At 38.9% G+C, this 17,035-nt stretch overlaps 1 protein-coding gene across 28 annotated transcripts in view; it reads left to right on the plus strand.

Moving 5' to 3' along the window:
• Window positions 1-13,046: 13,046 nt before the first annotated feature.
• picalma (phosphatidylinositol binding clathrin assembly protein a) overlaps window positions 13,047-17,035 on the plus strand; it is a 69,672-nt gene continuing 65,683 nt past the window's right edge. For 5 of the 28 annotated variants that reach the window (XM_036595009.1, XM_036595022.1, XM_036595012.1 and 2 more), the window contains exons 1-2: window positions 13,053-13,340; window positions 13,503-13,736. In XM_036595009.1, coding sequence (XP_036450902.1) covers window positions 13,607-13,736 — 130 coding nt within the window. In that variant the 5' untranslated portion in view covers window positions 13,053-13,340; window positions 13,503-13,606. Of the gene's footprint in view, window positions 13,341-13,502; window positions 13,737-17,035 lie in introns of those variants that run through there. The other 23 variants (XM_036595015.1, XM_036595028.1, XM_036595007.1 and 20 more) reach the window with 11 other exon arrangements.

The raw sequence follows: 17,035 nt of genomic DNA on the forward strand, positions 1-17,035 counted from the left end.
GCAATTATCGGTATATGAAATAAACAGAGGAGTGGACGAAACACAGCACCCAGTGGAAGATAAACACTGTTCAGACACTGTACACACCATAGTCCCTGACCCTTTAAGGCCTGCATGTTAAGAAATTGAGTAATTCAATTCTCAGTGCTGGCATCAATGTTAAAATGGGCCAAAAGCTTGTCAGCAAGAATGTGTGGCTGGATTGTATTAAAAAAGAACAGTGATCAATAAATAAAAGCATAGCATGTATTTTATGTTTCTGTACATAATTTAACAGGGTAGTAATTGCATCCTCAACCCCTCTTCTCTTATAAGCAAATTGCAAAGGATCAAGTAGCAGCTGTGCTTTGTTGACAAGATATTGTTTCATCAATTACTCAAAAGATGCCATAACTAGAGAGGTTAATGCTAAAAAGCTAGCTCCTTAGGGGATTTGTTCTCGGCTATGTGCACAATAATGGATTCTTTCCACAGTTTAGGAACCCGGTGCTGCCTCAAACACAAATTTAAGATTTTAACACCTTAACAAGTCTTCCAGTGAATCTGTCAGAATTACAGAAAAACTTTTTTTTTTCTGTCACAATTGTGGGGAAATCTTTAAAAGTGTATGCTGAGAACTTTTCTGTTATATTTTTAATTTGTCTTTTCTAATTTGAGCCTTTCTTACTTTGGGCTTAAGTTATCCAGTTTAATAAGAAATCTGAAAGCAACACAGAAACTTTGATTTAAGTACACACTACCTGTTTACCAGAGGTGGGTACCCTAAACCGAGGGTCACTTATCCACAAAGGACCAGTGTGGCTGCAGGTTTTCAGTCCAATCAAGCAGAAGCACACCTGATTTAGTCTGAGTGGATCTTCAAAGAGTTGATCAGATAGGAGTTGTGCTCTTGCTGGGTTGTAATGAAAGCCTGCAGCCACATAAGCCCTTCGCAGGTAAGTCTGGTGACTCTTGCCTTAAACCCATACTCAAATAAAAGTGTTACTTCAATGAAATAATGACAAGCAAAGGTAAAAGTATCCTACTGCTATTACTAATACTACTAAAAATAAATAAATAAATAATAATGATAATAATAATAATAATTAAGAATAATAATGATGATAACATTATTAACATTATTAATGCTACGACTATTACTGCTATGTTTTCTTCTGCTGCTACTATTACTATTACTACTACTACGAAAAAGTATAATAAAGTAACAAAATAAAAAAAATAATATCTCATATATATATATATATATATACACATACATATATATATATATATATATACATACATGTATATATATATATATATATATATATATATATATATATATATATATATATATATAAAATCAGAGCCCAAAAATAAAAAAGGAAACAATATAGAACAGAAAAGAGGGAAAAATAATAATAAAGCAAATTTTAAAAATCCTAATGAAAAAAAATGTAGTGTAAAAACTAGCATGTCAATAAACTTAATAAGCAGGCCTGCTAACTTATAAAACTGCCCATAACTACATTCAGGATCTATCAGCATAGGACGTGGAGTTCTCGTCTTTTGGGGATTTTTTGGTTAGAACATAAAACTCTGCTAAAACTCTGTAAGGCATATGAGCAACGGTGAAGAAGACTAGGTGCTGAACCAACGGAACAGAATGAAATAAAAAGCCCTCAAAAATAAATTAGTTGCTCGGTGTGAACGGCTAAGAGGAACACTCTTGTTCAAATACACTTGATTCTAAAAAAGGTATTATCAATTGAAAATACTTACAGAAGTACAAATCCATTAAAAATTAACTCAAGTACGTATAACTGAATATACTACAGTACTCCACACCCCAGCACATGGCCATTAGTATTTTGTACAGTTGACATAGTGGCACTTGGAAGGTCCAGACCACCAGACCATGGACAAAAACCTGCCTGTAACTACATCTTTAAAAGTGGCCCAGTTCCTCTGACTTGGTAACACAGCTGATGTTTCACATATAGGTTATGTGGGTACTTTAATTGCACAAAAAATAAAAAGAATTGGATCAGATAGCATTAACTAAATATCATTTTCCCTTCACACCCTTTTAATGACCCACTTGCCCTGTGTGTAGCGGAGACCACTTTCCAAAAATGGAATAGTGGAAAATAACTGAGCATGTTTGGCTTCTTCTGCTGCATTTGAGCCACGTATTGAATGATCTGCACTCCTTGTTCTGGACCATTTTTTTGGATCATTTTAAGGGAATATTTATTTTTCAAAGAAGACGAATCACATAAATCTCAGCATTCTTTCACTCATCACAAAATGTGAGTAAAAGAAAAACATTTTAACTGGGTTAGGGCAACAGAAATAACTACTGGCTTTTATAAATATGGCTGTACACACTCTTTTTTTCGTCTAATTTAATACAATAGGGACCATTTTCCAGACCCAGATTCATGATGATTCACCTTTAGCACTCCAATTTCGTCCAAGACCAGGTTTAATCCATGTCTGGGAAACCGGCCAAAGATATAAATATGAAAGATTATTTTGTTTTTTGTGATTACAGGTTTGTTTACAATTGCTAAGAAGCATTTTTCAGTGCAATGGCTCTATATAGCACCGAAAAGGGTTCTACTATTGTTACAAGCTTGACATCGTAACAATTGAAGAAATCTCTTTGGTGCTATATAGAACCATTTTCAAAAAGCTTCGATATAGAACAATATACAACACATTCTCCATCAATCGAAAGAACCATTTCACCATTAAGTGAACCATTTAAGCGTGAAATAGTTCTATATGAAACTCATTAGTTCTAAAAAGAATCCTTTTATAAGACCTTTTTAAGTGTGTTTAAATCCACTGTTTTAATTGACATAAAACAGTGGATCCACACTCTTAAAAAGATGGTTCTTCAAGGGTTTTAGTAAAGAAAATGGTTCTATAATTAACCATGAACACTCAGAGAACTCTTTGCATGATTAAAGGGTTCTTTCCATCATGAAAGAGTTCTTCAGATTGATGGAGAATGCGCTGTAGAAGGTTCTATATAGAATAATTTTGAAAAGCGTTCTATAGGGCACCCAAAACGGTTCTTCTATTGTTACAAACTTGACATCGCAATGATAGAAGAACCCTTTTGGGTGTTACATAGAACTCTTTTCAAAAAGGTTCTATATAGAACCATCTACAGCACATTCTTAAGAACATTTTCATGATACAAAGATGCAAAGGGTTCTTTGAGTGTTCACAGTTCTATATATAGAACCATTTTCTTTACTAAAGAACCTCTTGAAGAACCATCAAGTTTGTAACAACATCAAGTTTGTAACAATTGAAGAAATCTCTTTGGTGCTATAAAGAACCAGTTTTAAAAAGGTTCTATGTAGAACTGTACACAACACATCTCCACCAATTTGAAGAACCATTTCACCATGCAAAGAAGCATTTAAGCATGCAAATGATTCTATAGAGAACTCATGGTTCTAAATATAATCCTTTCTGTCACTAAAGAACCTTTGAAGAACCATCTTTCTAAAGTGTGTATGAAGTAGTAAAGAGTCATTTGCTCTGGCGTTTTCTTTTGTATTGTAATTAGTGTATTGTTCTATGACCGATCAGCTAAACAGCACTGCCACAAGTGGAACTGGAGAGAAGTTGATCTGAAGTGTTTTTGAGGTTTGAACTGATGTGAAATATTGATTTTGTTAATCAAATTTAAAATTCAGCTTCGCATTGTTTAATTGAAAATATTTATTGGAGTTCAGTAAAACTGCTTCTTAAAAAAATTTTACACAGAAAAAAACATCATAACACACAAAGGTACATGAACAAATGACATATTAGAACCTTAAAATCCAGTACTCAATGTTATCTAGCAAAGATGCAACATCACAGACACTGTAAACTGCTCTGTATTATTGGGCCTCATGCTCTCATCCACGCCACACCTAATGTCCTCTCTTGCCTATAATCGACTGTCCACTGTGAATTAAATAACTCCAGAAGTGACCCTTTGTTATAGATGATCAGTATCTGGCTCAGACTTCAGCTCAGATGGGAATCAGCTCTGACTGGCTTATTTACATACATTCAATCAGCAGTTTGTCTCTATAGCTATCATCATTTTTTAGGCTTTGATTGTTGTCTGATGTAGTATTTGTTATTTACAAACTTACACAAGATAGTCCTTCAAGGGTTCTTTAGTAAAGAAAGTGGTTCTATATAAAACAATGAACTCTCAAAGAACCCTTTGCATGATTAAAGGGTTCTTTGTATCGTGAAGGGGTTCTTCAGATTGATGGAGAATGTGCAGTAAATAGTTCTATATCGAATCTTTTTGAAAAGGGTTCTATATCAAGCTTGACATCGTAACAATAGAAGAACCCTTTTTGGTGCTATATGGAACCCTTTTCAAAAAGGTTCTATATAGAACCATCTACAGCACATTCTGCATCAATCTGAAGAACGCTTTCATGATGCAAAGAGCCCTTTAATCATGCCAAGGGTTCTTTGAGAGTTCATTGTTCTATATAGAACCATTTTCTTTACTAAAGAACCCTTGAAGAACCCTCTTTTTTAACAGTGTAGGACATTGATGTGCAGTTTATTTTTATGTTGGGTTCTGGTGAAAAGTGTAACGGTTTGGAAACAGTGTATGTAAGCATTTGCTAACTGAGCTATGAGAATACACAATTCTGCTAAAGGCTGAGACTCAGTTAGAAGAGAATTAAACAAAGCTAGGAAAGTCAAAATCAAATACTTCTGGCATGGCTCAGGTAACTCTGACAGAGATACCAACAGAAGAGAGAGAAAAAGAGTAAAGCACAACACAGCCTAGATGTAGTTACTAAATACAGAAATATAAATAATACAATATTAATAAATACCAATACAGTACAAACATAAAGCGCTCTGTTTATATTTAATTCTTTAACCAAGACAGCCATTAAGTACGAGTTGCTCATTATTCAGTGTCAGAAAAAAGGAGAAAACACAGAAGAACTCAATTTTCAGTATTTCGTCTGGCCACCTTTTGCCTTTATTCAGGTGACTTGCTTTCAGTTTTTCAAAGACATCTGCAGGGATATTTTTCCACACCTCCAAAGTTCAGTCTTAGTAGTTGGTTGCATTTTCTGCTTCTTACAATCCAAATAATCCCAAACACATTGAGTGATGCTGAGGTCTGGGCTTTGAGGTGGTCAGTCCAATGTTCTGAGAAGACCAGCAGCTTCTCTGTTTGATTTGCAAATGTTCTTTGTCTATTTTCTTTTCTCAGCAACAGCGTCTGGACTGCTATCAGACTCAAAGTGTTGAGTCGTCTTCTCACAGTGGAAGGATGGACAGACACACCTGTGGATTGTTTCAGAGCTGAAGCAGCTTGATTTTCTCCTGGATTTCAAAGATGAACTCTTGTGCTCCAGATTTGGAAACGTATGTATTTCTTCCACTTCTCTTCCTCTCACTTTCCTATTCCTTACGCAAGAGGATTATCTGTTATTTAAGCTTCTCAGTAATATTTCCTGAAAAAATGAGTAACTTAGACTTAACAGCCGTCATGACTTAAAGTTAAATAAAGTGAGGCCTCTGTCTTTTGCACAGTGTTGTGTGTTCTGTATTAAATGTGTTGGGCTCAAGGTAATGAAGTTTGACTAGTCTGTAGAATCTGAGTGAGTCAGTAAGTTTGGCTCTGTGATAGAGTTTGTATGCTGGAAGACAGAACAGGCTGTATTGAAGAGAGCACTATTGTTTGTGTGTGAGAGAGAGAGTTTTTAATGTGAGCACATGGAGAAGCTGCGCTCGACTCCCAGGTGGCAGAAATCAACAGGATGCCTTATTGTTTATATATGAAACACAAGCCATGCGCATTCAGAGTGCAGAATTACACCTTCTCAGGGGCTGCCCATATCTGTAACACTCACAGACACAGTCCAGAACGAAGGCTCCAGAAGACTCCGTAACTCACTCGTAGCACAGCACTCTCTGGCTGACTTCAGGACGTTAGGAGTAAGGAAGTTAGGGGGAAGAAATAAACAAAAGAATTATGATTAAAAGAATCATCCACGTTTTTCTCTCTCTATTAGTCATGGGCTTTGCAAGAGTGATTACTTTTCATCATGATATGTTTGATTATATATATATGAATGATTCTGAGTGGAAATTAAATATGAACACCAAATTATTCCATTAGTATTCAGTGATCGTATCTGTAATCATTTCCATCATTTGAGAAATACTGAGCTTCATTTTTAAGTGGAGCACAAAGGGGTTGGTTAGCACAGTGCTAACCTCTCGCAGCCACTTTCCCAGAAGCATCTTAGTGTTAAGAACATCCTGAAGGGGAATTCCTCCCATATTTAAAATTTTCTGGATTATTCATTTTTTTTAATTTGTAAATAAAGTCATTCAGGGTGGTTTGATGTGAACTGTTCTGTAGAGAAACTTGCTGAGTCAGAATTGTTCAATGTGTTGGTGATAGGAACCAGATGTCTGAAGGGTTTAATAAAAGTACTTCACTGCACATCACCTGTGTAATACCATCCCTACAGTGACACATGGTGGTGGCAGCATCATACTATAGGGTGCTTCTCAGCGGCAGAGTCAGGGAAACTGGTAAGAATTGAGGAATGGATGAATGCAGACAAATACAGGAACATCCTTGAAGAAAACCTCCTCAAGAGCGCACACAAACTCAGACTAGGGCAACATTTCACTTTTCAACATGGCAAAGACCTGAACATACAGCCGGAACAAACTGGAGTGGCTTTGGGGCAAATCTAAATGTCCTCGAGTGGCCCGGCCAAAGCCTAGACTTAAAACCCATCAGACATCTGTGGAGAGATCTGAAGCTCACAGACGCTCGCCATCCAATCTGATGCAACTTGAGAGGATCTGCCATGAAGAATGAGATAAACTGCCCAAATGGTGGGCAAAGCTTGTAAAGGCATGTCCAAGAACACTTGCAGCTGTAATTGCTGCCAAAGGGGCTTCTACAAAGTATTGAATAAAGACTCTGAATACTTTTGTGAATAAGATATTTCAAAATCAAAACCACAACACAAAGTGAGCAAAAATCAAGGGTTTTGAATTCGGTGCAGGGTGTTGAAAGACAAAACAGACCCCAAAGAAAACATTTTTTCACATTTATCTCTATTTTAGTCTTGTGAACATTACATATAAAAACTCAGATGAAGGTTCACTGAAGATTTTGGACAGTAAGTAAAATAGCCATTGCGTTATAGACATCGCCCGTTTCCTATCACTGTCACTGTAAAGTAATCAGAGTCCTCAAATTTCTCTACAGTGCACCTTTTGACATTCAACCATTCAGAACGACTTTGCTTACATCTCACCAACTGAATTATACATATATTTTATAAAAATAAAGGGTTAACTTGTAGAGAGAGGGTTTGGTGTGACGTCCTCTTGAACAGCATTCATTCTTTTTTTTTCCTTTGGCAGAAGCTCTGAACATTATACTATACTATATCGATATACTATATCGATTTTTCTCTATTTAAACAGAAAACGAAGTCAGGGAGTAAATGTACCATTTCTATATTGTAAATATAATCATTCTATTTAGTAGAAGTAGCAATCAGCTAGGTTTTGATATCTTATTTGAAGGTCAAAGATAAATAAAGCTAAATAGCTGACATATAGTAAATACAGAGTTGTGTCCTGGTGTCAGTGGGGTGGGTTGGCACATGTGTTAGCCCTCTCAAGTGTAGGGCTATTGACACAAACGTATATATTATTTTGTACTCTTTGCTGCATACTTACTAAATAACATACTAACCAACACAACTAAAACGTAGTACTGTATCACTATTTATGTTAAATTAGCAACACGTTGTTTTTACCTCTAAGGTTTTGGCCATTTGATGATAAATAATCTATCTCTAGGTGAAAGTAACATAACTTTAAAACCAAACTATTCATGTTTTAAATATACATATTTAAAAAAGGTTAAATTCTCTTAAATTATTGTAACTTAAATTGAATCGTAACAAGTCACTAAATAAAAAGCCTTAATTATGAAGTAGTTTAATATAAACTAATAAATGAGAAAAAAAGAATTTTAAAATTAAAAATAAAAGTGGCCCACTTTTATTTTTCTTTTTTCTGACCTTCAGTACAAGCCGATTCTAAAATAAACATTCTTAATATTTAATTGATTCAGAAATGTTATTTGATATCCACTGAATGTTCATATTGTGCTTTGGTTTCAGTTAAAAACTTTGATTATTTGCTACATTGTTCTTTAAACTATAGCCTTTTACACTGTGCGAAAAACATGCCAACCAGTACTATGTTGGGGCTGGTTGGCACAAGTGCGAAACATAAATACGGTCATGAATGCACTAATTCCAGGTAATATTTTTGGACATTGAAAGCATCTGTTTTTTTATCCAAGATGTTCAGCTTCCATTCACCACTAGTTGAGTTATCCCAATGTCTGGTGTCCTCACTGGTACATGAAGAGTACTGTTATAGGTTATGTGGCAGCAGCATATTGCCCCCTAGTGGATATGCTTATTAAAACACTGGCTGCCTCCACCAGCATGCTTGTATAAGTGTACCACTTGGCCCATTTACTCACATGCAGTCTTTCTCCTTCCTGAAACCGATCAGCATACTGACATTGTGCTTCAGTAACTCATATCTCCTACATTCACTCTAGTCTCCACTTCCTCTCAAAGTCATTCTCCTCTACAAGAGCCCTGAGCTGGTGTTTATTGCTTTGCCTCAGCTCGGGTTCAGCACACGACCCCTTTTCGCTTTTGTGGCCCTCGTGCCAGCACTACTTTGTCCTCTTCAGGTGACCTCTTAGTGTCAGTTATTATGTATACTGTACATGAATATTATGGGTCACCTTCTTAGACATGGGTCAAGCTTAGTCGTGATCTATATTGCAGTGCCAGTGGTGTTTCCACATTAAAAATCCTATTAAAATAGGCTTATTCCGGGTCTTAAAGGCTCGCTGCAGAGATGATACGGTGAACAGATTATTCTGATGCCCAAATGATGTTTCAACAGCAGTAGGATGTCACTGGACATCTATACGCACTCCACAGTCAATGCTCATAAACTTGCCAAAATGGTCCATTTCACCAAGGCTAAATGCTTTTCAAGCAACAGCTAACTAAGGTTAAATAAGCGTTAGTGATGAACAGTTGTGAAATAATAATGTCACTAGAGCTTATGTCCAACGAATGAGGTCACCATCCTGTTTTCTTTCACGTACGGTAATTGGCTAAAGGGAAGTGCTTATGAAAATGTAGACATTTACATACATTTACATGCTTGGCATATAACAAAAATATTTGTATATGTGTCAACATTACAAATTACATCACCTGAGCCTCACATAAACTAGGCCTTTTCCCTCCATTTCTATGAGATGAATACACTGCAATCTCCCTTTACACCACAGTTTAGTAATATAGGCTTCTGGAAACACCAATCCTGGCCTCAAGAAACATTATACATGCAATTCTTGGCCACCAGGTGTCTCCCTTTTCAATCATTATATACTGACTGAAAAGAACACTGCATATTAAATTCCGTATTTATGTCACATATTACAAGTATAATGCTTTATTTGTCTGGGTGTATTAAATATCCTATACAAAACAAAGTAATAAGCAATAAAGTAGATATAAATAGTAGTAATGAAGTAGATCTAGAGCTAAGCTATAACAACAGCAGTTACTGAAGTCCAGTCATAGTTCAGCATTTCCATAAGTCACAACACGTAACATTTATTGTGCAGAAATGTATTAGTGAACTATATTCTACATGTTATGAGTTTCCACCTCTATTTGCCCTCATTTTTGGATAGTAACAAACTAACTAACTAGCTAATTAATCATATTTTAACATAAAATTATTAATATTTTATTTGTGTTGTTGATATTATTATCTTGGTATTATACAAAAACAAACACAACAATCACAAAACAATATTATTATTATTATTATTATTATTATGATTACTATAGTTTTTATAATTAATGCAAATATGTCTGTAGGGGGCGACGCAGTGGGTAGCACTGTCGCCTCACAGCAAGAAGGGCCTGGGTTTGATTCCCGGCCGGATGACCAGAGTCGTTTCTGTGTGGAGTTTGCATGCTTTCCCCGTGTCTGCGTGGGTTTCCTCCGGGTACTCCGGTTTCCTCCCACAGTCCAAAAACATGCAGTCAGGCTGACTGGACACGCTAAATTGCCCCTAGGTGTGACTGTGTATGTCTGTCTGTCTACCATGCGATGGACTGGCGACCTGTCCAGGGTGTATCCTGCCTTCCGCCCAATGACAGCTGGGATAGGCTCCAGCACACCACCGCGACCCAGAAGGATAAGCGGTTTAGATGATGTATGTATGCCTGTAGGGTAAGAATTTGAATTAAACAGACCTTTTCACAAAAATGACTAAACATACCTTGCATAAGTATTTTTTTCACCAGTATCCCTCAATTACTGGTACTTATGAGACAGTCTACAGTTATGTGTAAAAGCCAGACACCACTTAATTCATTCAATTTACAGTCAAAATGGCCATTTAGTACTTTTATTCAATGTATACAATTTCAGTGTCAGAAAAAGAAGAAAAGGTATTTTAAACAGAAAATTACATAAAAGCCTCCAAGACTAAGTACAACATTAAATCTATTAGTATTTAATTTTTCCACTCTTTACTTTTCTGCAGATACTGCCAGTTTAACTGTTCTGTCCTTCCAATTTTAAAACCAACCCATTACAGCTGTGTCCTCCCAACAAAAGCTTCTCCCAAAGGAGTCACTGACATTAAAATCCCTTTCAAACAACACTACCATTCACAAAAGCAACTACCCAAACTCAGCTGCCTTTAAAGTTTTTCCTGTGCATTTAAAATGACTAAAGGAGATGTTTCTGAGGAGATTAGATAGAAGATAATCCGTTTGCAAAAGGAGGCAGAAAATTCAAGAGAAGTGAAAAAAACAGGAGTTTCCAAAAATTCTTATATAGAATATAGAATATATAGAAAAGGAGACTCCTAACAACTGTGCAAGACCATGTAGACCATCAAAACTGTCCCCATCAGATAAACACACAAAGCTTTCTTTGAGAAATTAAGTTCCACTCTTGCTTCAGATCCACAGGTGTTTCTGTTCATCCTTCCACTGTTAGAACACAACTCAGAGTCAGAAAGGATGTGTTGCTGTCAAGTTGTTGTTACTGAGAAAAGGAAATAGATAAAAAAGAAGAACATCTGCTCTAGAACACTGAACTGGACTTCTGAGATGTTAAGTAAAGTTTTAAGGACTGATAAGTCTAAATTTGTGACGGGGAACATTTGGATCATTAGCAGCACAAAACGCAACCAACTTCTAAGACTGAACTTTGGAGGTGTAGAAAAACCTCCTTGCAGGTTTCTTTGAAAAACTAAGGTGGCATCCTGTATATATAAAATTAAAGAGTGGCCACGACTTAGTAAGGCGTGGGAACGAGATCCTAATGCATGGCCACGACTTAGTAAGCCGTGATCTCATCCCCACACCTTACTAAGGCCCAATCCCACTTAGCCCTTAGCCCTCTGTTTTGCGCGTTCATGTCTAGGGGTAGGGTGTCCCAATTTTTGTTGAGATGGAGGGGTGGGGCGAAGTGTTAGGGCTACATGACCCTCCAAACGGAGGTTTTTCAGAGGCACACTCCAAACAGAGTGTTATAAGAAAAAAAAAGACTGGCAAGTTGGCTGAACAAACGACCAAAAAAACCCACAAATGTGAGAATTTTCTCAGTTAAAAAATATGATAACCACTGTATTATCTTAGTTTAATGTCGTTTCAATGTATTATGGTTGTTTTTATAGCAAGCATAAAAAATCGCTAATAGCATGCTAATGTTTCGGTAGCTAGCTAGCCAACTTTCCCATTCCACTTTAAATAGTCCAGCAGTTCTGACACCTGAATATAAATGCTTCACCAATTAAGGTGGAACGGAAAAATTCGAACAAGAAGCTGGTGAATAGCTGACTTAATTTGAGGGTTGTCCCAATTCTTAGAGCAAGATTTCAACCACTACCCCTTGTAACTCAGTTCCAAGGGGTTAGGGTGACATTCGAAAACAAGGCCCAAGTCATGGTCACGACTTAATCATGTCATTCCCACGCCTTACTAAGTCGTGGCCACGCATTATTTTTATTTATACAGGATGTCATCTGAAAAGTACGGAGCCCCGCTGGTGACATCCTGTACAAATAAAAATAACACGCGGCCATGACTTAGTAAGGCATGGGAATGAGATGATTAAGTCATGGCCACGACTTAGTAAAGCATGGGAACGAGATCCTAATGCCTGGCCCTGACTCGGTAAGCCGTGATCTCGTTCCCACCCCTTACTAAGTCGTGGCAACGCATTAGGATCTCGTTCCCACACCTTACTAAGTCGTGGCAACGCATTAGGATCTCGTTCCCACACGTTAAGAAGGCGTGGCCATGCATTATTTTTATTTATATAGGATGTCACCAGCCGGGCTCTGTACATTAGAGGTGGGTAATCCAGGTGCAAAAGTAAAAACCCTCCCCAGGATTTTGTTCCAACTGCCTGAACACCTTTGCTGCTGGTTTGAGCAAATTAGAGAAGTCAAGCAGTTGGAACAAAATCCTGGGGAGGGTTTTTACTTTTTGGACCTGGATAACCCACCTCATCAGGGCTCCGTGAAAAAACTGAAAGCAAGTCACCTGAAAAGAATGGAAGCAGCAAGAAAAGCAAAGTGTTTGTGTTAAAAATAAAAGCAAAACTGTAATTTTTGACGATATAATACGTGTAAAATATATATTTTTCACGGGTACCTTTCTGTAATTGCTACTTAGAAAACTGTATATTTCACGCCGGCTGCAAAGTGCACAGTGTACCAGTCAGAGACTGTGTGTGAAAGTTGTAGTAGGTGATGGTGTTGATCACGTGGTCTGATCTCGTGCAGCGGAACTGGGAGATAAAGCCGAGCAGCTGCAGCGGTGGAGGCGCCATGGCGGCTCCGAGCAGGCGGGGCGGCAGGGGGCCCGGTTGTCCCTCACTGTGGGTTTGAGCCAACATGGCGGCGTCTGGCAGCGACCGCGCAGCATCCACCACACCAACCTCTGGGAGGATCCAGTGAGGAGAGGAAACAGGCCCGCCATTTTCCTACGAGCCTCCAGTCCTTTTAAAACCTAGCGAGGGGGAGGCGAGGCCGGAGAGGAGAGCCAGAGCGACGGAGGAGAGAAGGAAAAGGGGGAAGTGAGAGAGAGAGAGTGAGTGTGTGAGGGGGAGAGAGAGAGAGCGCGCGCGAGAGAGAGAGAGCAGTGCACGAGCGAGGAGAGGACTGTCTTTAACAGAAGAGCAGCCGTTGGGTATGTAGTTAACGTTAACAGTATGTCTTCTCTCCTTCACTCGACTTGTGTGGAGTCCAAACTTCATTCAGAGTGCCTGAAGCTGTATGGCTGACAGCTTTTCTCCGCCCTCAGCCCTCTAATTGTTTCTATTCTCTGCCTTCTCTGTCCGTTTTCTTTCAGTACTCAGGTGGTGGAATCGTGGACACCAGCGTTAACATTGGATATAACGTTAACAGAAAACAGTTGGCGTTTCGCGTTTTCGCTCCCGTTACCAAACCGAGAAGATGTCTGGACAAAGCATAACGGACAGGATAACCGCAGCGCAGCACAGTGTGACCGGCTCTGCGGTGTCCAAGACGGTGTGCAAGGCGACCACTCATGAGATTATGGGGCCAAAAAAGAAACACTTGGATTGTAAGTATATGAGCGGCGAGCACGACACGAAACGTAGCGAACAGCACGGAGCTCAAGTTGGCTTCTTATCCGCCAGCTTCTCATTCGAATTCTCCGTTCCACCTTAAATAGTCGCCAGTTACATTCTGGAGCCTGTACGGTCGCCGGAGTAGTGCTGCACCGTTTAAGGTGGAACGGAAAATTGGAAAAGGAAGCCAACTTCAGTCTCGTACTAGCGGTGGTTTGTGTGGGAATCGCCACCTCCGTGACTGTGGGTTTCGGAGCCGAGGCCTAAAGATTTCTCTCACTTTCCTTCCCATATTCCTCATATTTGCTGACACTCATAGTGAGACCACCTTTCAGGTGTCCAGTTGGTGTCGAATGTGCTTTTTGGGCTGCTGTCATCCACTTCGCGATAACGGTGGCACGTAAACAACACGATTAGCTAGCGGGATTACTTTAGCTAGCCTTCCACCCATTTAATGATTCAGCCACTTCACAAATAATTAACCACACTGAAACGAGAGTCCATCTGCTGCCTAATTAGGACGCCTGTGGATAGATAGTGTCCTGTAAGATCTGTGGGTTCGCTTGGTTTAGAGATCTGCTGGATTTGGAGCTGATGTAGTTGACCATTGGGAGCCCCGAGCTATTAGAAACGATAGTACAGATGACTTGAACTGTTCCACTGATACAGTCTGTTGCTGTCTTAACTTGTAGATGCATGTAGGAAAACGTGGCGGGGGAAAAACCTTGGAAAGCTGATTCCATCACTGATCAGTCCTGGTCAAAATTCTACCGTGAAGGCTAGAAATGGCACAGGACCTTTTTTCTTTTCTGCTGATATTGGCTTGATACCAGTATGCCTTCTCTAGTAAAGGCACATCTAACTAATTTAACTCCTTTGGTTACTTATCCGTTCTTATTCAAAGTTCAGGCCTATAACTTAAATCATCATGGCCATTTGATCACTTCACAGGTCTAGTTGAAGTTCAGTGCAGTAAAAGTTTAGTCTGCATTGGTTTTACTTAGATTTCTGTATGTGTAATGAAAAAGGCCTGCATTATGTCTAGGTTCATATATTGTGGGAACGTTTTTAGTGCTTGTAGTAGTTTGAGAGTGCCAGATAAATCGTTAATTGATTGTTAACTTTGTTTTAGCTCAGTGGGTTAAATGTGAAAACCAGTTTGGTCTGACATTAATTGAATTCATATTTGTTTTGCTATCAAAATCCTCTATATAGGTTTTGAGTTGACCGCTGTCCCCTGCAGGTGTATCTTCTGCCCGCTGCCTGCAGAGAAATTCCCATGCGCACAGGATCTGTATCAACTGGCGTGGGAGAAAATTTAGGGGTCAAGTTAGAGCAGCGCCTGAACTAAACATGCGTTAATTTTTGGCTGTTCTTACTCTTGTATGCTTGACAGAGTCCTTATGGACTGAAGTTTCTCGAGCAGTTAGTGAAACGCTGGAGAAGAGCCACCAAAGCACATTCAGGATGTAATTTGCACTCTATGCTCCTGTGGCTTGTTTATAAGTTTGTGGTGTTTGTGAACTGATTTCTGTGACGTCTTTCTTACTTGTTGATCACATATTACTGTGGCTTACTAACGTTCTGATTTTTTGGTGCGCGTGCAGCACCAGCATCAGTGTTTAAGCGAAACCAAAAGGCTTTACCACATCAAGAGCCCCTTGCCACACATCGTTTATTTTCCTCTTGCTTCAGAGGCTCTCATCCCGTAACACTGATTTCTAGAGAGAGATTATTTTTAGCATTTGCTTCATTATAAGTCATGGCATGTATGGTGATTAGAATGGTTTAGAGAGACGTGAGTTGTCCTTAGCTGATAGACTTAAGTGCACAGCATACCTTTCTCTTCACAGCTCCTCAGTTCTGGCTACTATCAGAGGTCTGGCCAACTCAATACTGGTTATAAGTTATCACAATACAGTCTTTTGAGTATTTAATTGAGTGTATTTAATTGTTGGATGTGTCTGAAACACAACTAATGCTATGTGCTCAGAGTATTCTGGGGCAGGAAGGCACCAAGTCATGTCCAAATCAAATGTTTGTATAAAACACTGCCTGCTGAGGTTCCTCTGTTTGGCTGTTTTTTGAAGATGGTGTAGATGTATCCTTTGCTGCCTTACATATCCCATAATCCTTTGTGTCAGCGCTGATGTGGTTTGGGGAAAAAAAAAAATAGCAGAAAGCACCAGCACTGACATAGTGGTGGAGAGAGACTTCTTTATGTACAAGTACAATACTTTTTATTTTGGTTATTAAAAGTTCAGTATGCAAGCTTTCTTAAACATTTTTCTAGGTAAAATCGTTTGTACTTAGTTTTTGATAGTAATTTTAAAACTTGGTTCTTTTTTTTGTCAGTTTCAGTGTTTTAAACCTCAGGAAAAAAATATTGTGCATTGTAAAAAGTCTCATAATTCAGTGTTTTTGCCATATTGCCCACCCCCACACAGCAAAACCATCTTGTTGTCCATTCCAACTTGATTGCAAACCTCAGAGAAATGGAATATGATTCATATCATGCATTATTAAAATCTCAGGTATCGTGATGTTACATGTCTTCAACTCCAACAGCCCTGAAAATTCTGGCCATTGACTTAAAAGTTCTGAAGCTCGAGAGTGGGCAGATCACAAGCTGGGCGCTAGACCAGTCATAGTGTCTGCGGTGTGTTGTAGAGTGAGCAGGAGCTCTGGGGGAAGGTGACGAGGGCTGTAGGTATTTCAGGACGGCAGTGTGCTCTGTGCCGGAGTTTCCTTTGGGACAGAAATAGCAGTCTGTCTCACCCTCCCCCTGTTTGATTTGTACATTAGATATGGCTCCGGCTCTGTCTCCCACTCCTGCTCCCTCCCCTGGCCCTTTGATTTGGGTTGGGTTTCCGGGGTAGAGAGAACATTCCTCTTGAGCTACCCTTATCCCCTAAATGACCAGCCTGCTGAAAAATGCCCACCAATTGTTTTGTTGTTTTCTACTAGTATAAACACTTTGGCCTAAGTAGCTGTTCATGTTATGATCCCAGTTGCCTTCAGCGTACAGTGTTGCTCACTAAACGTTTATTTAGCTATTCCTGTGAATGTAAACTACTTGTCAGTTTGCCTTGAAATTCTTTTAATATTCACTTTATAAACTATACTGCACTCACTGCCTGCCTTTAGGGATGTGTAGTCAATGACCCCGTTGAGTCAGCTAACCCAGCCTGGGACTTTAGACCACATCAGATGATTTCCCTAAAGACGATGTCACTCCAAAGGTTGTCCAGCATGCTGTCTGCGTTCAGGTGCTGAGACATTGTGTTGATAC

Source organism: Colossoma macropomum, unplaced genomic scaffold (assembly GCF_904425465.1).
Source record: "Colossoma macropomum unplaced genomic scaffold, Colossoma_macropomum, whole genome shotgun sequence".
NCBI classification, from domain to species: domain Eukaryota; kingdom Metazoa; phylum Chordata; class Actinopteri; order Characiformes; family Serrasalmidae; genus Colossoma; species Colossoma macropomum.